At 47.2% G+C, this 21,599-nt stretch overlaps 1 protein-coding gene across 5 annotated transcripts in view; it reads right to left on the bottom strand.

Moving 5' to 3' along the window:
- Positions 1 to 13,290, bottom strand: part of EBF2 (EBF transcription factor 2) — a 198,430-nt gene extending 185,140 nt beyond the window's left edge. The window contains exons 1-5 of one of the 5 annotated variants that reach the window (XM_039354182.1): positions 12,382 to 13,290; positions 6,157 to 6,313; positions 4,435 to 4,498; positions 1,660 to 1,715; positions 1,210 to 1,283 (exon numbers count right to left, since the gene is read on the bottom strand). In XM_039354182.1, coding sequence (XP_039210116.1) covers positions 1,210 to 1,283; positions 1,660 to 1,715; positions 4,435 to 4,498; positions 6,157 to 6,313; positions 12,382 to 12,512 — 482 coding nt within the window. In that variant the 5' untranslated portion in view covers positions 12,513 to 13,290. Of the gene's footprint in view, positions 1 to 1,209; positions 1,284 to 1,659; positions 1,716 to 4,434; positions 4,499 to 6,156; positions 6,314 to 9,809; positions 10,026 to 11,732; positions 11,882 to 12,381 lie in introns of those variants that run through there. The other 4 variants (XM_039354181.1, XM_039354180.1, XM_039354183.1 and 1 more) reach the window with 4 other exon arrangements.
- Positions 13,291 to 21,599: the final 8,309 nt, after the last annotated feature.

Below are 21,599 nucleotides of genomic sequence, written 5' to 3'. Positions count from 1 at the left end.
ATAGGCCTGCAGCCTTCATGTGGATTTTAGGCTTGCATGCAAAGATGTAACCAGTGTTTCTCAACCTTGACAATTTTAAGGCATGTGGACTTCAACTCCCAGAATTCCACAGCCAGCATTGCTGGCTGTGGAATTCTGGGAGTTGAAGTCCAAATGCCTTAAAATTGTCAAGGTTGAGAAACACTGGATAGACTGATTCAGAAGCCAGAGTTAGGAAAGTTAAATTGCTGAATTAAAATCCAGGAAAATAAAGAAGAATTCCAGGCCCTTAGCAGAGCAGAACCTCTAGCCAAGAGTTGGATGAACACTCCCAGGTCTTGAGCATCTGGCTTAATATTATCTGGTGTTCCAACCCTTCTTTGGAATTATTTCCCTTTTCTCAGGAAAGTTTTAAAAAGAGAGAAACTGGCTGGATTGCTACCATTGCAGCCCCACTCCGGAGCCTTCTAGAAGTTGTATCCCTTTCTTTTATTTTATTTTCCTACTTTGCTGGATATATTCCTTGATTTTTCTTTTCTTTTTTTTTTTAAAAAAAGGGAATGTCCATGTGGGCGCACCCTTTCTTTCCTGTCCAAGAAATTGAGAGGCTAGGCTGACACATAACACTAAGCCAAGTTTTATATATATATTTTTAAACAAGCTATAATGGATTTGGTCTGCAAATAAGGCAAAGCTACAGTTGAGCAAAGGACATTAAAAATTAGTGAACAGAGAGAAGGACACTCCACCGCTGTCTTCCCAACTATTATGTTTTAAAAATTTTATTTTAGAGCATTAATTAAGAATACTTCCAGATTTTGCTTAATGAGGTAACCTTCTCATCTCCTTGGCTGGATAATTAGCCTTCACGCTAGTGAAAATTGTTCCTCACCCTTTCGTCCAAATACGTCCCATTTCTTTCCACCTCAAAAATCTCAGCAATGGCGGCAACTAGGCCTGTTTGGCTACTAGGGTGTGATTGTGTCACACTCGATGAACATAAAGGAACAACATTGTCCCAAAGATGCTTTTTTAGGAGCAACTGGACTTCCTTGATTTTCTTTGAAGAAAAAGGCCGTTCTTTGAAGGAAAGAGCTGAAGAAGCTTCTTGGATGAGAAGCGAAACGTCTTCAAAGAAAAACAAGGCAGTCCAGTTGCCTCCTGAAAAAGCACCTTTGGGAATACCACCCCCTGGATGACTGAGAATCTCCACAGACAACGTTGTCTTACCTGCACATAACTTCATGGGTGAGCAGAACTCTGCACATTTCTGGGTTCTTGTTTTGTCCTTCATAAGCGATAGGCTATAGAGAAGTGGAGAATACGGGAGAGTCGGTTTAAAACCAATGAGACAATATTTTCTCTGCTATGATTTACCACTCTGAAAATAAAAAAAACAGGCCGAGGAATTGCACATTTTCAAGAGTAGCCTTCTCTAACTGCGCCCCCTCCATTTCCAGACTGGGATCCTGGAAGCTGCAATTCCGATATGATATTTTTTTAAAAAGCACTAGCCTGAGAAGCTTCGTTTTGCGTATTACAAGTGAAGTCTCCAAACCTTCCATGAAGCAGCCTTCACAGAAGATACAAAACCATCCCTGATAAGGTAAGGTGACTATTTCTCTGAATAATAAGAAACACAGATAGGGTGAGATGAAAGGATGGAAGTAGAAATCTCACCTGTTTTGTGACTGAATCAATGAGTCTGACAAATAGATCTTGTTCAGTCCTGACACCTACAGGGAATAGGGGGAAAAAAGGATGAGAGAAGGATAAATTTGGGATTCTTTCAAAGGATTTATTCCCCACTATAGGCTGCCTTCTCTCTTAGGTAAGCTGTTTGGGGAAGGAGACGCCATAGTGCATAGTGCTAAAGCATATGCACATACCATTCATATACAGACACCTTCATGGTTCATCACATCTACCTTCCTCAACCTGGACCATCCATATTCCGTGGATGATCATTATAACTTCTAGGAGACCTAATCAAGACTAGCAGTAGTTACTATATATCAATAACACCTTCCTTTCTAACATTCTTCATCAGCCCGTACTTCTCTCCATTCCAAGTTTTCCTTCTTCCTTCCCTCTCCTCATTTTCCATGGTGACCTCTAAGTAGGACATATGGGGCAAATGCAGTGGTGGGATTCAGCCGGTTCGCACCACTTCGGCAGAACCGGGAGCTAATTTTTTGTTGCCCAGGTCCAGGATGGACTTCCAGAAGCGGCATCCACACAGAGAACCGGTTGTTCACCTACTTGAATCCCACCACTGGGCAAATGTCCAGGGTGTTATTCAGCAGACTAAATCAGAAGGCCTTCAAAACATAGGCAGATTGCCTTACCATGTTTTAATAAATTAATAATATGTCATTAGATCCAAACCAAGTCAGTCTTGGAACAGTTAGATTAAAACTGCCCTTCAATCAAGTTTGACTGCCTTCATGAAGCATTCTCAACAGTTACCAACATGGTCACTGCCTTTTCCAAAAGTTGCTTATTTGTTCATTCCCAGTCTAGAAAACAGCTTCAGAATTCCCAATATTAACCAAGACAGTCCACTTAATTTCTAAGATCCGCCCAAGTTCAACCTTGGCAACTTAATGGCGTGTGGACTTCAACTCCCAGAATTCTCCAGCTAGCCGTCGTAAAGTTGCCAAGGTTGAGAAACACTGATAATAGACCCATTACAATCAATGGAGCTTAGGTTATTCACAACCAACTTAAGCCTCATTGATTTCATTGGCTTCAGCCCAAGTGTTACATCTGGATTTAATCTCTTGCCATTCCCTGGTACAAAACCATCTAGTCCCACATCTGAAATTATCAGACTGAACCATGACTAATAGATTCACTCTCCATTCTTTCTCTGCTTACATTCACAGACTGTACTAACCCAAACTGTGATTTGTTTATTTGTCACTTAGTGTATTCTACAAATCCAACTGTTGTGTTTTGTAAGCCATAACTGAGGGATCAGTGTGTTATTGGAACCAAAATGTATTTAATAAATCATACTTAAACAAGACATACATATAGATAGCTAGGTATGATGTGTGAATTAGGTTACTCTCCCACATACAAAGAGATATGTGTTGAGTGCAATCTACATGTCCCATCTCCCCCACCCCCACCCCCTTGATCAATTTCAGAAGAGAATTGAAGGTTCTGATGGTTGCAAGACCAGGTGATGCTCCTCAAACAGACCCAAAGAATATAAAATACAGAGGGCATCCAGAAAAAAAATATAAAAAAATAAAAAGTCATCCAAATTTGTGACCAAGGTTTAGGAGAAATGATCTACCATGAATGGAATCCTTATGAAAAGCAGTTGCTTTCCACCCTCTGGATATAACAGATGTGGTCAGGAAGGACAACAACTTCCAATAAAATGTTGTAAAGGTAGGCTGAAGGTCCACTCAGCCTCACGGGCTGCAAATCTTTAAAAGTGGTAACCCTGGATTATCTTTATTAGAACAAATGAAAGAATGTGCAACCTTTTCTTGTTTGTTACTACATAGCAAATGTGATGCTTTCAAAAAAGTAATGCAAAAGTCCCTTATTATAAAAAGGAAACGCCAGTCTGGGTTTGTACAGTAGAATGTGTTGCTGATGCTAGTAGCATCAACCTGAAATTGACTTGAGATGAAACGGGCTCTTTGGGCGTGTTTAGTCATTTATTGACTCTTGCAAGTTGTTTGGGATAGGCATGCCACTCACCCACTCCGATGCCTGGGTAAGTGTTCCCCCACCCAAAGGTAGCCTTCCCGTGTAGCTTTTCTAAACTCACATTCCAAAAGTGGTTCAAAACTATAGCATAAACTATATACATATTACACAATTATTTGACATTCATATAAAGTTGTATGTTGACACATATATGCACATTTGTCACCACCTGATGGAGACTAGGAGACCAACTCCACCATGATAAAAAAAAAAAAAAACAGTGTTCCATATTGCCACTGCAGCAGTATCAGTCATTAACCCTTCCCCAACCTAATGTTTTGCAAGATGTATTGGAAGACACCTTGAGGACTAGTGTAAGACCCCGGGGAAAATGCCCATACTGGTTACAGGGGATGGAACCTTCAGCTAAATATTCCAATGATATTTAGTATATTACCGTAGCACCCTTCTCTGGCACATACAGAAAAAAGACAAGCAGAAAAAGACAAGGCTTAAAGTAGACTAAGATTTTTTTTTAAAAAAAAAAAAAAGGAAAAGAAATTTCCAGAGAAAGGGAACAGCAAAGAATGTCCATATTGCTGCCAAGAAAAGTATACAACCTAACCATGAAGTATATAGGTGTGTCGATGACACCACCAGGGGTTGAAAGGTGGCTTTACCTTTTTCACATTTAGAGGGCACCAGGTTTTGGGAAAGCTAACCCTAGTAATTAGCCTACTCCTTCATGGCCCTTTGTTGAGAGTAAGCTGGGGAAGGACTTACCATTGCTGTATAGAAGCTGCAATTTATAGTGTGTTCCATTATTTGTTTTCTCGTTGCCCTGTTCCTGAGAAATGAATTAGAAACAGAAAAAAAACGGTTTAGGAAGAATCTGAGTTCACACATCACATTAAAACCCTTAAAGGTGACTTATTGAGTAAATCACTAGCTTGAGTTGCCACTACTAGAAACCATGGCTTACAAATCACCATAGCTAGCCTGACACAACACAATGAACCAGATCTTTGTGGTTACTGGGATGTCTGAACCCAGCTAGAGAGTTCCCAGAAATAAAGTCATTCAGTCCTTGAAGCCACAGAATTAATAGCAGCATCTCCATCTTTCCTGGTCAGAAGTCCCAATAACTGTGTTTGTCAGTGCTTACCTATGGTAAGCAAAACTAAATCATGATTTACTTAATTAATCCAATTTTCTCAACCCCATAGCCTATAGAATTATAAACTAGACATACCACACCACACAAGTCGGAGGCTTAATATGATCTATAAGTTGCAGCCTCTAAACTCAACAGAAGCTTAGTGAAATGGCAACCTGGATTTGTTAAGTAAATTCCTTTTTAACACTAATTACAGTAGTTAACTCAGGCGAATTGATATACAGTTTGCTGAAAAGTTGGTTCTGTTGAGCTCTGTGGGCCCTGGTCCCAAATAACCTACATAATATTGTCCCAATTTAAGAATCACAGGAATGATAATTCCTGAACAGGAGGCAGATTTTCCAAACAAGCTTTACATTGAACCATCAATCGCCTTTCCCCAAGGGCTGCATATGCCAGCTTCATGTGAATACCATTCAAGGGGAGATACTTTGTGGTTTGGGTCCTACTAAAATAAGCAGGAAAGGAAGGACAGCCTGTTGGACTAGTTCTTTTTCTTTCTGAAACTTCACAGAACTGGACACAATATTTCACAGCAAACTAGTGTCAGTTTGGGGGGAAAAAATATCCAAGGGTGTGAGGCAAAGAAACTGAAAATAGGCAGTTGACATTCTTTCTGTCAGACCCCCAATCAAGTAGTAAACGTCAGTTTAAAAACTAACGGCAGGGCACCTGAACAGACTGGAAAGTTACAATATAAATTCTGACCAGTTGCAACACCCCTGCTCTCTCCCACAAACAAGGAGAAGTTGAGTCAAGACTACAGCCCTAAACCCTCACCTGTTCTTTTGGAGAAGACCTGTCCCCACTTCCTAAGGAGTAAATGTAGGGAGGGGCAACATAGGCTTAGGTGTGAAACTAACAAGGCCGGCAGCCTTGAACTGCGGGTGAAATTGACTAGCCTAGCGCTCCAGGTTCCAACCTGCAGCTGCAGCAGGGGGCAAGTTCTCCTTTTCGGTTAGAAATCACCAACTGCTGCTGCTCTCTCCTCAATTCGGATTCGAGTAAATCCAGAATCTCACCCTAGCTCGGGGGAATCAGGCAAGGGCAGCATTTAAACTCCAGACTGAAATTGACCAACCTGGGATCTCTCGTTTGTTTGCAAAAGAAACCCTGGAAGAAGGACAAGGAGAATTATATTATTCGGGAGCCCAGCTTGCTAGGATCGCTTTTTGTTTCTGTTTTGTTTTGTTTTAAAGAAGCTGCCTGGATGCCTGATTTTGGGAAAGACCTTTTTGGGGGTTTTGGGGGGGGGCGGGTTTGCAGGCAAGAAAGGCAAGAGTCCAGTGGGTCGGGACGGGACGGAGCCCAGAACGCGACGCCCTTACTTTGTCGTTTTCCACGAAGTCCACGAAGGCCGTCCGCTCGATTTCCACGGGCTGGCCCTGGCGGTCGTAGAGAGCCAAGACGACGTGGAAGAAGTTGGATTTTCTCAAGTTGGAGGGCGGCTGCTTCTCGAAGTGGGCTCGAGACAAAGCCACGCCGCTGTGGAGGAAGGAAGGAAGGAAGGAAGGAAGGAAGGAAGGAAGGAAGGAAGGAAGGAAGGAAGGAAGGAAGGAAGGAAGGAAGGAAGGAAGGAGACGGCAGTCCGGGTTAAGGCGGCAGGACGAGAGACCGATCGACCGAGCGAGCGAGCGCGGCCCCCAGTCCTCGCCCCAGTCCTCGCGGCCCCCAGCCCTCGCCCTCCGGCCCAAACCCACGCGCGGACAAGGGCAGCTGTCTCCGGGACGCAAAACAGGCTCGTTCCGGCTTTTTCAAGCACACTTACCTGCGCAGGAAACTTCCCACGTCTCCCCCCCCTCCCCCGGCTTTGGACGCCTTCGCTTTGGAATTATTAGCCGGCGCGGGAATTTAATCAGCTGTGACCGAGGAAATTACCTTTCCTGGGTTAACGAATCGTGTGAACTCAGCCAAGGGCTCTCTGATCAATCATACTCTGGCTTGGCGCGAACGCAGCCCGTGGAGGTCTTTTTTTAAATAAATGTTGCGCTGTTAAGCTGCCTTAGGTTTGGACCGGATAAACCGCGACTGAGTTCACACATTACGCAAAGCCGGACCCTGTTCCTATTGGGTTTTTCGCGTTCTCTTAAGAAGCGGGTCGTTTTATGTTTGGGGCCTTGGGTGAAAACAAAACAAAACAAAAGTTTGCGGAGAGGAGAATCCGTTTTAGTACACTCCGCTCACGCAGCGTGCTAAGCTTCTTAAGTAAGCATTTATCCCACCAAACTCAAATGGCTAGTTGTCGGATAAGCTGAATCAGAAACCCCGTTTTGGAAACCGAACTACTGTGTTCAAGCAACACTCCTATACTCCACACACACACACACACACACACACACACACACACACACCGCCCCCCTCCCCAAAAGCCTTCAAGCCACTTTAGGATTTAGCCCGTCGTGTGAACCTGACCGCGGACACAGAGTGCGGGCCAGAGCAGCGGAGATTCTGCGCCTGTTCTTTTCGAGGCACTTAAACGCCTTTTTCTCATTCCGTTTCTGCAAACCGAAACTACGTCTGCACGGTGGATTTTGACCACGGCTAACTTTCTAAAGTCGCCCCGGGTCTAAATAAACCATGGGCTCATACTTTGATCCAGGTTCTGAAGCTGCAACAGCAAGCCAGAAACTACCCACCCGCTCGATTAAACAAACATTCAGAGGGCTAATTTGTCGCTCAATCTATCCAGGGAATGTTCAGAAGTTATTTACAAACTTTCTCCCTTGCCGTCCGCCCACTTCATCCGGTCGTGGACGCGGGTGGGGGTGCCTACTCAAACCTCGAGTCGCTTGTAAGAGCGCGTGAAAAGAAGAAGAAAAGGGACAGGCGGAGGAGGGGGAGAACAAGAGGTTCACCTGCTGAATTTCCCGTTTTCTCAAAAATAATGTTATCCCTGGGTTTTTGTTTTTGTTTTTCCTCCCGCAGTTATGAAACTGAAATTGCGAACTTTTCAGTTCTACACACCGGCACCCGAGCCCTAGGCAGAACCAATGGGGTTTACTTGTGAGTAGACACGGATAACCGTTTTATTTTGCCACCTCCAGCCCTGTAGATGCCACGCACCAAGCAGAACGGGCTTCCTTCTCCGATCGCGCAGCCAACGATTATTAAACAATAATCGGGGTTAAAGCAGCTTGAAGAGAGAAACTTCACTCAATAAAATTCTGGTTTTAGATCCGTTCCATTCCTCAAGTTATTGTTAAAATAGCAAGATTGTCCCGAAAACTCCGGTGAGCTTTTGTTATTTTCAGAGAAAACCACAATATTGTTGCGCTGCTGGGCTTACACGGAAATAAGCCCCCTGGAAATCAGTTGAAGCCACTGTCGGAAGAAGCTAGCGTTAACCCTCACACTGCCTGCCTTCACACAACCTACTGAACCACAAACAAGCGGGACATGTTTTAACTGAGCTAAACAGGAATAGTTTAGGATTGCTCCCAAGCAAGAAAACTGGATTAGTTTGAATAAATGGTACTTGTGCCAGCCACGAATAAGAGAGTCTGGGGAACCCAACCCCGAGGCGGCACCATTTCCCAGACTGACCCAGCTCTTTGGGCTGGTGCTGCGGGCGGATAAAGAGATTGCGCTGTTCTAGGAGTCTAATTCGGATTAATGACGGATGATCAACAGCGGTAAGGGGACCTCTTTTTTCCATAGGGTCACCGACGCCTATAGTGCGCATTGATTGGGGGAGGAGAGAAAGTAGAGGCTGCGCTGGATCGGAAAGTTTATGGATTGTTCACCTAAACACAAGATATAATGGATTCATTTTTTAAAAAAAAATCTTTCCCGGAGCTGCGAGCTCGTCTCTCTCTTCCCCCCAAAAAAACATACTTAAAAAAAAAAAAAGCTCCGGGGTTTCAAATATTCCAAATATTTGAACTGGGCAATGAGACGATCCACGCACTTGCTCTTGGGAAGTTCCACAGGATCACTTGGAAATCAGCACACCTTCCCCGCAAAGAGTCGGAAACCCTTCGATCCGGTGTCAAACTGGCCCGGAAATCACACTGGAGCGTGTTTATTCCAAGCCCAGCTTCTTTTGGGACTTGGAGTAAGTACAATCGTTGGCGCTGCTCTCTCTGTTTACTCGAGAGTGAAGCTCCCGGGGATTTTAGGAAGCGGCTGCCAACATTTTCGCACAAAATCGCAGCCTCCCCTTTCCCTTTTCCAGTTCTTTTCTTCCTTTGCGCCGATCCTATGGACATAACTCTAAATACTCTGAAGGAAATTTTACTGGCTTCCACCGGCCTTCTGTAACCCAACAGATTTTGGGGTGAGGCTTGAAAAGTCCACTTACTGTAGAAGTAAAACCCCGCCACGTTTAAAGGAGTTAAAAGTCATTTTGTGTGTACTTGTCAAGCTGAAGGGTTGTTAGGATTCATATACCACGCAACAATCAAAGCACAAGTTTTGTGTTCAAGTCCAGTAAAAGTCACCGGGGTTGAATTGGCATGGGTAGATAGATCCATCTCACCGTTTGGGAACAAACTTGTCTAGATTAAACGGGATCTGTTTCTCCATACCTGCATCTTGATTTAAACTTACAAACGGCTGGGAAAGGTAGCTTTACCCGAAACGCACTTTTACTCACATCGAATTTCACCTCCGAAAACTTGGGTCCTCCGCAAAGGACCAGAAGTATCAACTGCCCAAGCTAATGTGTTTAGGGTCAGGGACTTATTTGGGAGAGGCTTCGGTTTAAAATTGTCCTTGGACAGTCTTTGCATCCCTTTTAAATGAAGGACATTTGTAAGGGAAGTGTGTGTGTGGGGGGGGGGGAGAGACAGTCAAATTTCCTTGATGGGGGTGATCTAAAATCGCCTTCCTTGGCAGCTACCGAGAGAATCGAGACAGATTTGATTTCTGGAGGAGAAAACAAACAAATGTACAAGCCAACTTCGAGCAGGCGTGGAGTCAGAACGATTAAAAAAAAAAAAAACCCCGCTTTTTAAGAATTGTGTGCGTGAAGCTCACTCACCGAAAGATTCCACGAGAGATCTGGGATCTTTTTTTTTCCTCCGGAGACTTGGGGGATGCTGCTGTCTGCTTATATGGCCCCAGGTGGGAAGGCAAAAAGACCTGCCCGAACCGCACGAGAGAGACCCCCCGCAGCCCCGGCGAAGGTCGACCCTGCTTTTTCTTCCCCGAAGGGAGACGTTGACACCCCAAGAGAGGAAGGAAAGGACTTAGGTCTACTCCCTTGAAGAGTAGACCAAGTCAATCCCGGGGTATCCTGTCCCTGGCTTCCGAGCGGAACTTTTTGCGCCTCGGAGTGGAGGGGGAGTTTACCGGCCCTTTCTCAGCGCGCAAATCAGCCGCTGCATCCGACGCCAAGCGGCTTCCTCTCCCTTGAGCTCCAGTGACCCGAGGGGGTCGGAGTAGGGTTTGCAAGGCTCGCAGGGGCGGGGGAAGGAAAGTTTACCGGTCCCTTTTGCCACCCGGCTAAGCCCCTTTCCGCGGAGTCCAAAGGGCTTTTTTACTCCGGGGTAAGACTTTATTGTTCGCCGCAGCGGTCAAAGCGAAGCGTGCTGGGGCGCAGGAATAAGCAGAGAGGTGGGTTATTGTTTTGGCTCTTTGCGGCGTTTGGATCCCAGCGGCGGCAATTCTGCTCGCTTGGAGCCAGAAAGCACCCCGTTTCAGGAGCAATCGAGTTTTAGGGGCAACGCGTCCGTGGCCAGCCCCTCCTCGCCAAGCCCGGATGACAACAAACTTTGGGGCTTAATTCAAACTTTTTCCGCAAAGTCCCGCTTTGATTCTCTTCCTGTCGCCCGTTTAAATGGGAACGTCCCGCACAAAGTAAAGGGCGCCTACTTTTAATCCGTGGGGAAGGATCGCGCGGACCCCCTTTGCCGGAGGCTGGCTGCGAAGGGCGACCCCCGAATTTGGGAAATCCCTGAACTCAGCAGGCGTCGCTCCCGATCTTGGAGCCGAGAAGCCAGCCTGAATGGAGAGCAGGCCCGGCGAATAAAGCGGTGCAGAGCGGGCGTTTCCTGGCGTTGCACTCTTCAGAGGCCAGCTCCGTCTCAGCGGCCCAATTCACACAACACAGGAAACTCTCAAGTGCGATTTGTTTGCTCTCGACTCGTTGCGTTCCGTCAAGCCCGCCAGTTGTCGTTTGAAAGTCGCGCGGTCTGAGAACCCGGGCGATGTTGGTTTATTTTACGAAGCACGATGGATTGATTGATTGAGCCGTGTCTTTGCTGCGTTGTGTGAATTCAGCCCGCATCCGCTTTGCTTCCCCTTTAGTCATTCACCCAGGTCAAGTTACTAAACTTCCAGGCACCTAACACCCTAAAACTGGCGTGGCCTTCTAAGCCAAGAAGTGCAGAGATGACCCCGACCTTGCATGATTCTAATATCAAGTTCCATGCATTGGGTTTCCCTAGCCGGGAACCTAACCTTTGCTCCCGAGAAAGTAGCCCGTTGAGTCCACTTGTTTAGTACGATCTTTTCGACGGAGTTTGACCTGAACTCCAGATCCAAGCACAACCATTTTCTCACAGTGCTGTAAGCCACCGTTTGGATAAGACGGTGTTAATGAACAAGCCACCATTGGCTGGTCTTCGCAAAGCATTCGTGCCAGCCATCACCCTTGTCACCCCTCAGCTGCCGGGTTCAACTCAACCCGCCAACCAAATCAAATCACAGATGGGTTGAAGGGGCTTGTGTGAACCAGGCCTAAATGTCATTTGCGGTTCAGCACTAACTTCACCTTCGCCTTCCAGAGGCACCTGCTCTACACGCTTCCTTCGGGTGGGGTTAGAATTAGCGCGGCCTGATCAGAAATAAAGACCCTGACATAAAGAAGGGTAAATCGGGTCTCTGTTTCCTGCAGACGGACGTTGTTCGGGGCCAAGATTTAAAAGGCGCAGATTCAATCGGGAAGTCAGGCGACCACTACCTCATCCTAGAGACGTTTGCGCGAGGGGTGGCCAGACTTTCTTAAGAGAAGAAGCGAGGCAACCTCCCTCTAGGACCCTTCCCCCCCCCGAAGTAAATCTGACGCCGCGCATCAGCTCCTGGAGAGCTGAAGAGGCGAGCGTGGCTGACCTGCTGAAGAGTTCAGCATCCTGAGCTCGCCGAAGAACGGGCCCCTTCGTTTCCCCTGGGCGCAGTAGTGCCGTTGGGGGAAGTTGGGCTCGTCCTTAAGAAAGAAGGACACGGCGCTTTCTCTGTAGCGCGCAAATCCAATTTCGAGGAATGGTGGGGGGGGAAAGGTTATGTTGGCCTAGTCAACTTCGAAGGAAAACCCAAGAAGGCTTCCTTCGAAGTTGACTAGGCCAACATAACCTTCCCTCCTCCCCCCATTCCTCGAAATTGGATTTGCGCGCTACAGAGAAAGCGCCGCGTCCTTCTTTCTTAAGGATGAGCCCAACTTCCCAGTCCAACTTGAACGTGCGCAAGAAACAAATAAACCCAGGAAGAGATCGGCCTGGGACCGGTCTTCTAAATGGGAGGGGGGGCTGAAGAGCAAAGAGGGAGACGGCAACCCCCCCCCTTCACCCCCCTCCATGCCCAAGCATGCAAACTCAAGATTCGCTCTACTTTACCTTTGAGCGGCGACGTTGGCATCCACCACGCCGACGTTCCTGACCCAGGAGCGGACCGGATCCATCTCCGACCCCAGCACCTTGTCTTTCAGGATCGGCCCTCTTCCTAACGTATCTTGGATCCCGAACATTTAAGATATATATTAAATATAGGTTTATTCCAAAACCCAAACTAGGCTTTTTTTCTTTCTTTCTTTCTTTCTTTATTTCTTTCTTTCTCTTGCCGTGGAGCAAACTTCCAAAGCAGCGGCACCAATTCCTCTCCGGGCGAGATCAGCCTCCGCCTTTTCAAGACGAGTTGCGTGGAGGGTCTTGAAGGGGTTTGATTTCCCCCCCCCTCCCCTCCTTCCTCTCTTCGCCCCCCTCCCCGGTCCTTTCAAAACGACACAAAGCAAGCCTTAAAGGAGATACTAAGGCGGAGGGTCTCTGTGCGCCCCCCTCTCCACTCTTTCGATTTTTTTTGCAAGCCGAAGAAGTCGCGGCGCTCAGCCACTTCCGAGGCGGCGAGTCATCTTCTCAGCGGCCGCGGCCGCCGGAGGGAGAGCGCGGAGAAAACATGCCAAGCCACGGTCCTTTCTCCTCCCTTACAGCGCAGGTCACCTGCTCGCCGGAGACGCGGGGCTCGGCTGGCTGGGCGGCTGCCTCGTCCACCAGGGGCGAGAGAGCCCGAGCGAGCCGGGAAGGAGCGCAAAAAAAAAAGTGGGAGGTGCAGAGAGAAAAAAACGCCACGGGAGGGAGGGGTGGGAGCAGAGAGCGAGAGCGAGAGAGCAGCAGGCTCAGTTGCCAAAGGCGGAGGCGAAGCGCTGCCCGGGAAATTCTGATTTGCACCCTTGAAACTGGCGGGGGCCAAAAGCGCGGCCGCTTTTCCGGACCGACTTCGCCATGAATGGGTGACGGCCGGGGGAGCGAACGTCCTAGGGAAAGGGGCGGGGCGGCCGGCCGACTGAGAGGCGCGCCGGATTTGCATAGACTCGCCCCATTGGAGGAGACCAGGGAGAGCGGCTCTCCAACGGAGACAGGGCGACGCGCGGCGGTCCGGCTTGCAAGGAGAGAGAGAGAGAGAGAGAGAGAGAGGGAAGGGGCGGGGCGGGGAAAAAAAAACGCTTCGAGGGGGCGGGGCTGGCCGGGGTTGGTGGGCGGGGCTGCCCGGGAGCCTGGAGGCGGCTTTCCTTGGATCGCGGGTTGAACTGAAAAAGTCGCTTACCTCCCTCCCCACAAACGGTTCGCCTTTCGCTTTGTTAAAACTGACCCGGGTCGAAGGGAGGGGAACCGCGCGCGCGCGCTCGCGCGTGCGTGTGTGTGTGTGTGTGTGTGCGTTTCCAGCTGCGTCTCCGCAGCGATGAAGCATCCCGACCGTTCAAGCTGCCTGAACAGGGGGTCGGACTTGATGACCTCCAAGTTCCCTTCCAACTTTATTATTATTATTATTATGGATCATCGTACAGTCAGCCAGATGTTCAGACTGGATTTGGCATTTTGTCTACCTATCGAGTCCTTACCCCCGGACCTGGGATAGGCAGATGTGGATGTTTGATGGTATTACAGGTATCGTCGCAGGATGGAAGCAGTTCCTAGTAAGGCCGCCTTTTGCAATTGACTAATAGCGAATTTGTCAATGCCAATGGTGTTCAAGTGGTGCTCCAGTTGTTTTGGGATTGCACCCAAGGAGCCTATGACTATTGGTACTACCCTTGCTTGCTTTTGCCACAGTCTTTCTATTTCTATTTGTAGGTCTTTGTATTTTGTTATCTTCTCCAGTTCTTTCTCGTCTATTCTGCTGTCTCCAGGCACTGCCACATCCACTATCCAGACTTTTTTGTCTTTCTTATCGACAATTGTTAAGTCTGGGGTGTTATGTTGCAGGTGCTTGTCTGTTTGAATTCTGAAGTCCCAGAGCAGTTTAATTTTATCATTTCTATGACTTTCTCTATTTTATGATCCCACCAGTTTTTGCTTACAGGCAAATGATATTTTTTGCAGATCTTCCAATGCACCATTGTTGCTACTTTGTCATGCCGCTGCTTGTAGTCAGTCTGTGCAATCTTCTTGCAACAGCTTACCAGGTGGTCCACTGTTTCTTCAGCTTCTTTGCATAGGCTGCACTTACTGTCTGTTGCTGTTTTCTCAATTTTGACTTTATATGCATTTGTCCTTAAGGCTTATGATTATTAAGGCTATTATTACTATTATTATTATTATTACAATTAAACTGGCAGCGTGGCGCTTCCCGGCTTTCAGCTGCTCCCTCTGAATTGCATCTAGAAAAAGGCACCTTTTTTCGACATCCTCGACTTTGCAACACCTTTCCGAGGGGATTCCCTCTGGCCTCGCTTCGCCCTCCCTTTCCAGTTATTCTCCGCCGCTTCGCTGGGCTGGGAGGGGGGGGGAGAAGGGAAGGGAGGGGAGGGAGAAAAACGGGAGTTGTGTTTGTTTGTTTTAAAACACAAAGTAAAAGAAAATAAAACGAGGGGCAAATTCAGAGCTGGGTTTACAGGCGTGCGGTTCATACGGATGGCACCTTCTCATCCTTGTGCGTGCTTCCGGATGGTGGAAAAAAAAAAGATGGAAAGATAGCTGAGTTTGCTTGTTTGTCGGTTGGCTGCTTTTCCAGAGATAGGTGTTTGGCCGGGGGGACTTCAGAGGAAGAGGTGAAGCAGGTTAAAAATGTACCCTTTCACACGGCCCATCCCTACAGAGAGCGGTGCACAAGCCCCGCGTGCAACCACGCTCTTCATAAACTTTATTTTGTGTGTGTGTGTGTGTGTGTGTGTGTGTGTTTTAAGTCGGGAGAGATCCGTTAAACGTCGGAGTTTCCACAAACCTTGCCGGCGTCCGTCCGTCCGTCTCGCTGGAAAGAACAGCACGTCTGTATATCAATGCAAAGCGGCTTGGTGTCAATTCTCTCTTCCCCACCCCCACCCCCCACCCCCGGTTCCTTTTGTACGGCGATCTGGGGGGATAGACCTGTCTCTGAAATCTATCTAGCACCGACGCGAAAACAGCTTTCAAGACAATGCATGCAAATCTGGGCTCAGAAGCCATCTGCCAGAGTTGGAAATCAGATGTTCCCCAGTTAAAGTGACAGAGCCTGGGGTCCCTTTGCCTGTTAACTCACCCACCCACCCCCCTACCTTCTTAGGTACCGCGAAATGCCCTGCCTTATCCAACTCCTCGCTTTGAGCTTTCCTTTTATCTGTTTCGAGCTCGCTGCAAAACAAAACGTTGGGAAAGTTTGCTCGCCTCTGCGTTGAGATGCTTTTTAGAAAGCCTAATCAAGAATCAGATTAAAACTCCTTTATGAATAAGCTTAGGAGGCGAGGGGTTGGCAGGAGGGAGGGAAGGAAATCTGGCTTTTGGTCAAATGTAACTGGGGGGAGGGCAGGAAAGAAAAGGAGAGATCTAAATTATTGTGTATTGCGTTGGTGACAGATCTGACAGGAGAGGACCAAATAAATCCAAAGGCCTTGTCGTAGGGGAAATGCTCAGTAATAACCTTTCCTTCCTTCAAACCTATATATATAAGAATATATATATATATATATATATATATATATATATATATATATATATATATATATATATATATATATTCTTTGTAGTCAACAGCAGAGGAAATGAACACTATTAAAGCAATAGATTCAGCACTGTGACAGAAATATAAAAACTTTTATTTATTTGCACAAACCCACGCTCAGAGGCGCAAACACAAATCGACCTTTCAGGGAGACAAACAGCACTGAAGACAACACACACATTTTAAAAAACCTTCCTCCAGTATTCATTGATATACTTTTCAGAAGTGTGGGCGCCCCGCAGTAGGCTCCCTTCATCTCCCACCCAGATCAGGATAAGTAGTGGGCCCCAAAATGATAATGGTCTAAGGCGATTTTCCCCTGGATCTGTTTTTTTTTTTTTTAAATCCGCCTCGAAAATTCTCCAGCGGTGAGAAGAATTGGTAGCCTTTAGCGAGCTCCAGGCAATTGCTTCCATAGAAATGAGTGGGGTCTTCAAGCAAGCTTGCTTGGGGTAGGTTTGGGGTGGGAGATTGTGTTCCCAGAGATCTGAGAAGTTGAAAGCTTCACAGGGGATGTACAACCCATTCAAAGATTGTTCTGCCTATTATTAATCAATGAAGATAGGCTGTGTGACCACAAGGAAGGTTGGGTGACTCTACCAGAAAGATTTTCTGGAGTGGCCACTTGGTGTTGTTGGCAACCAACAAAATATTATCTCCTTCCCCCCCCCCTCCTCTTCTCCCCCCCCAACTCCAATGTTTGGAATTTATAGTGGTCTATAAATATTTGTCTGAAGTTGAAACTCAATACTTTGGCCACCTAATGAGAAGGAAGGACTCCCTGGAGAAGAGCTTAATGCTGGAAAAGATGGAGGGCAAGAGAAGAAGGGGACGACAGAGGATGAGGTGGCTGGATGGAGTCACTGAAGCAGTAGGTGTGAACTTAAATGGACTCCAGAAGATGGTAGAGGACAGGAAGACCTGGAGAAATGTTGTCCATGGGGTCGCGATGGGTCAGACTTTGCAATTAACAACAACAACATAAATATTTGTACCAAGTCTGGCTTGATGGTGGCCCCAGCCTCGTGCACCACTATGGAAGAAAAGGCCTTCCAAAGCAGCAGGATTACGCCCCCGGGACCAATATGGAAGGATGGAGAGGAGGACTCTATATGGATCTCAAACATTGCCACCCTGATACTTGCAGATCTGTTGGCATTGGAGATGGAGGCCACACAAGGTCAGAGCCACATCTTAGGAGGCAATGTCCCAAGACTTACGTACTTCAGAGCAGAGTGGACTAATGAGGAAGGAGGAAGACATCTCGCCCTTATTTTGCAGACCTTGGCTTGCCGCTGAAGGAAGAAAAGGCATGTCCATCACTGGAAAACAATTTAAACTAAAGAAAAAGCATCTCACACAACAAATGCAGCATGGATCTTCCCCCCCCCCTCAACTCAGCCAGCCCAATTCCCACAAACGGGGGGGGGAGTGTGGTTCTTTTAGTGGGTGCCTTTTGGGGTGAGCCCCGAAAGTCAGACTCAGTAGGATCTCTGATCAAGGGGCTTACTAACAAAATTGTGGAGGAGAGAAGAGGAAGAAAAAATAAATAAACCTTCAACTTGAACAAAGTGAAGAAAAGGAAGGAAGGAAGGAAGGAAGGAAGGAAGGAAGGAAGGAAGGAAGGAAGGAAGGAAGGAAGGAAGGAAGGAAGGAAGGAAGTTAGTTTAGCTTCCTCCGGATTTTAAAAGTGCTGCTTTTCTGAATAAGAAGAAAAGGGAGGAGAGGGGGAATAATCCCCTCCCGAGTAGGAAGCTGGAAAATAGGGGCTGGGGGAAAGGGAGGTCAGAGGTCAGGGGCACACACACACACACACACACACACACACACACACACACACCATCGCTCTTCGGTAGCAGCTGCCACCCAAATACGACCCTTCGGGCTCTCTCTTCCTTCTTGCCCCGGGGCCCTTTCCATTTACATGATCCTGAATGGGTGAGTGGGAAGGGCGGTTGCCTTCGCCCCCTGCCCAGCGCAAGGCCAAAGATACCCAGCCCCGGCGGGACCTCTTCGGCTCCGGCTTCTGTCCCGGCCCCTCAAAACCGCGCGGAGGAGGCAGACGGACGGTAGTCTTCCTCTTCGACTCACCCAGCCTTTCTGGCTTCGGTTGAGCCTGCGCCTTGCTTGCAGGCGTCGGGAAAGCTCTCCGCGGGGACGGCTTCCGGCACGGAGTCGACGGGCGCCTTCCCACGACGGCGAAACACGTCCCCGACCCCAGGAGTCTCTCTGCCCGGGGAACTCCGACTCGAACGCGGCCTTTGAGCCACCTGGCGAGCCAAGTCCTGGGGGTTCGCCTAACTTCTCTTCCTCCTGGCCCCTCCCCTCTGTAGGATGTTGGCGATATCTCAGATCGCTGGAGAGAAAGAAAGAGAATCCTAAACAGCCGGACAAAAAACAAACAACCTCGCGTGGAAACGAGTTTTCCACTTTCTGCCCGTCCGTCGCTTTTGCAACCTGGCTTTCTTTCTTTCTCTCTCCCTCTCTCTCTCTCTCTCTCTCTCCTTGCCTTTCTTTCTTTCTTTCTTTCTTTCTTTCTCTCTCCCTTTCTTTCTTTCTTTTTCTTTCTTTCTTTCTCTTTCTCTCTCCTTCTTTCTCTCTCTTTCTTTTTCTTTCTTTCTCTCTTTCTCTCCCTCTCTTTCTTTCTTTTTCTTTCTCTCTCTCCTTCTTTCTTTCTTTTTCTTTCTTTCTCTCTCCCTCCCTCCCTCCCTTTCTTTCTTTCTTTCTTTCTCTCTCTCCCTCCCTCTCTCCCTCTTTCTTTCTTTCTTTCTTTCTTTCTTTCTCTCTCTCTCTCTCCCCCTCCCTCCCTCTCTCCCCCCACCTCTCTCTTTTTCTTTTTCTTTTCTTGGCGAGATCAGCAGCTGTTTTGATTTTTCTGGAAGAAACTCGCCGAACCGCGATGCATTTGCTACAGGTTGCCTCTGCAGGACAGCTGGGCTCGCTTACAGGCTTAGCCACGGGGATCTGAACCACGGTTTGGGCAATTAAGCCAATTTTCTGGATCCCCAGATCCGTTGAATCCTTAACGGCCGATACGCGACGGTTGTAAGGGGATTGGATAGTTGGGGGTCGGCGCTATACAGAAACGACCCGGCTCGGTTGTAACTCGAGCGAGTCCCGGGGAATTAATTAATTCGATGGAGCTGTGGACGCGCGATTCCTTAACCCGGATTCGGGGCTGCCTTTTCTCCGAAGCATGTAAGGGTCGACCAAACCCTTTTAAAGAACTGTGGTGGAAGTTCCCCTTTCAGACGTACTTTCTTCTAGAATTGTTATTCGGCTTTGTCCAAGCAAAAATTAAGCCTTTGATGATAGATAGATAGATAGATAGATAGATAGATAGATAGATAGATAGATAGATAGATAGATAGATAGATAGATAGGTGGGTGGGTGGGTGGGTGGGTGGATGGATGGATGGATGGATGGATGGATGGATGGATGGATGGATGGATGGATGGATGGATGGATGGATGGATGGATGGATGGATGGATGAGGGAGGGAGGGAGGGAGGGAGAGGGAAAGGGAGAATGTCCAAATTAAACCAGGACTGCCGTTTCGGGATCCAGCTTCGGTTTGGAGGCACGGGGGGGGGGAAGCAAAGTCTCCCATACTACCGCGTAGTATTATACTATTTGTAGTATTTCTTCTACTGCTCAACAGAGTGATTGGCTTGCTACTTAATCCTCATTAGGAAGGCCTCCGATCTAGAGATCAATCTGCACTTTTTTTCTTTAAATTCCAGTCTGGGTTCCCCCCCTCCCTCCCTCCCTCCACCAGGCACCCGTTTTGGCTTCTTGGACCTTGAAAGAAGGACCCCAGGGAAGAAGGTCCTTCTCCCCCACTGGCGAAGCTCAGAAGCTGCTTCCTTGGGTGTGTCGCTGCCCTCGCTTACTTTACCGGCTGAGCTCCCGGTAGCCTCAGGAAAAAGGGACAGGAAAATCCATTTCTGTCCGGCGCTTCCTTTCCGTCTCCTAGGGTCTAGGACTCAGTGTTTCCCAACCTTGACAATTTTAAGGCATGTGGACTTCAACTCCCAGAATTCCACAGCCAGCATTGCTGGCTGTGGAATTCTGGGAGTTGAAGTCCACATGCCTTAAAATGGTCAAGGTTGAGAAACACTGAGGTAAACCAGTTCAGCCAGGGAGCGAGTTGCGCTTCAGCTCACCCAAGCGCTGAAGGGGAGGGGTCCCTAAAAACGCCCCACAGCCGCGAGCCCATCAGCTGTGGGGCAAAATCCCTGTTGAACTCCATGGGATTTGAACTCGCCGGGAGATGGGCCTCACTTTAAGGTTCCTCCCAGTTTAGCACTAGGGAAGGCTAATAATTAAGGATAGTTAGACTTTGTCATTGGGGAATCTTCCTTTCCGCACCCAGGCCAGTGACATTTAGAGGTAGACTGCCATTGAACGGGGAGGTTCCACATCAAGAGGCATATATTATGCTTAGGCACCGAAGACAAATTCCTTGTGTGTCCAAATCACACTTGGCCAATAAAGAATTCCATTCTAGTGTGGAGTTTCCAAATTGGCAGAAACTGGCCAGGGGGTAATCCGTTTTACCCCGGAGCAAACTCCTGGCTGCTTCGCTAGAGATGGGAAGTAGAACCTCTTGGAAAGTTAAGGGGATGCTGGCCTGAGAAGGGGAGGCAGTTGTGTGTGTGTGTATGTGTGTGTGTGTGGTTGCTTGCAGAGATAAGTGAAATTTCACCAGGAAAGAATTTTTTGCAGAATGTTTTCTTGACTTGTTGCAGACAGAGGTCTATTTGACATCAAGTTGAGTTTATTCCTCATCTTAAGCCCTCATTTATGTTAACTGTGAATAAACAATAATTAGATTTGCATAGCATGCTAAGCAGGATGGTTTGTTTACCTTGACTGGATTCCCATACTGAGCCTAGCTATGGCATAGTTTATTTGGTTGGCTTAATGGTATTGATCTATTACATATCTGTGCAGATCCCCAACTTCCATAGAGAAATGGTTTACAACCCAAACACGATTCCTCAAACTAAGAAACATTCAGTATCTAAAAAATAACTGTCCATAGTTAGCTCCCACACCTTTAGCACCTAAGATCTTGGCATAACATCCAGATCTTTTCAGTTCTTAAAGGTGTGGAGATTCATGATTGTGTTGTGTAGCCCCTGCTTACAAACTGTAATTTAGAACTAGCCACACTGGGTAAATCTATTTAATTGTACACAAATTGTGTTTCAACATGATGTGAAAGAGAATTTGAAATCTGTTTGTATATGTATGAGCATAGTTCTGGATTTGTCTGGTTTCTATTCAGACCATGAAAATTTTTAATTTTTTAAACTAATTTTTCAATTTTTATTCTTTCAAATACAATTAAATTTCTAATCACTTTGATTTGGGACAGACTAAAAAAAGTACAGATAATATTTTCAGCCTGATTGTTCACCAGGAAACAAATCTAAAGCACCATCTCAGGGATATGATTAATATATGTTACCCTCCTTGTTTTTGTTTAACTTGCTAAGATGTAATGGACATAAAAACAACTTTTTTCAGACTAAAGGATTAAGGTTTTGCTGGCTCTGCAGTGATTTGCTACTCAATTAATACATAGCATCATTTCCAGACAGGTCCAGTCTCTGTTACGCACATAAAACAACTAAC

This window comes from Crotalus tigris, unplaced genomic scaffold (genome assembly GCF_016545835.1).
Source record: "Crotalus tigris isolate CLP2741 ecotype Arizona unplaced genomic scaffold, ASM1654583v1 scf7180000018549.3470463, whole genome shotgun sequence".
Taxonomy (NCBI): Eukaryota; Metazoa; Chordata; class Lepidosauria; order Squamata; family Viperidae; genus Crotalus; species Crotalus tigris.
Note: the sequence above shows the minus strand (reverse complement) of the source record. Positions and strands in the feature narration are given on the sequence as shown.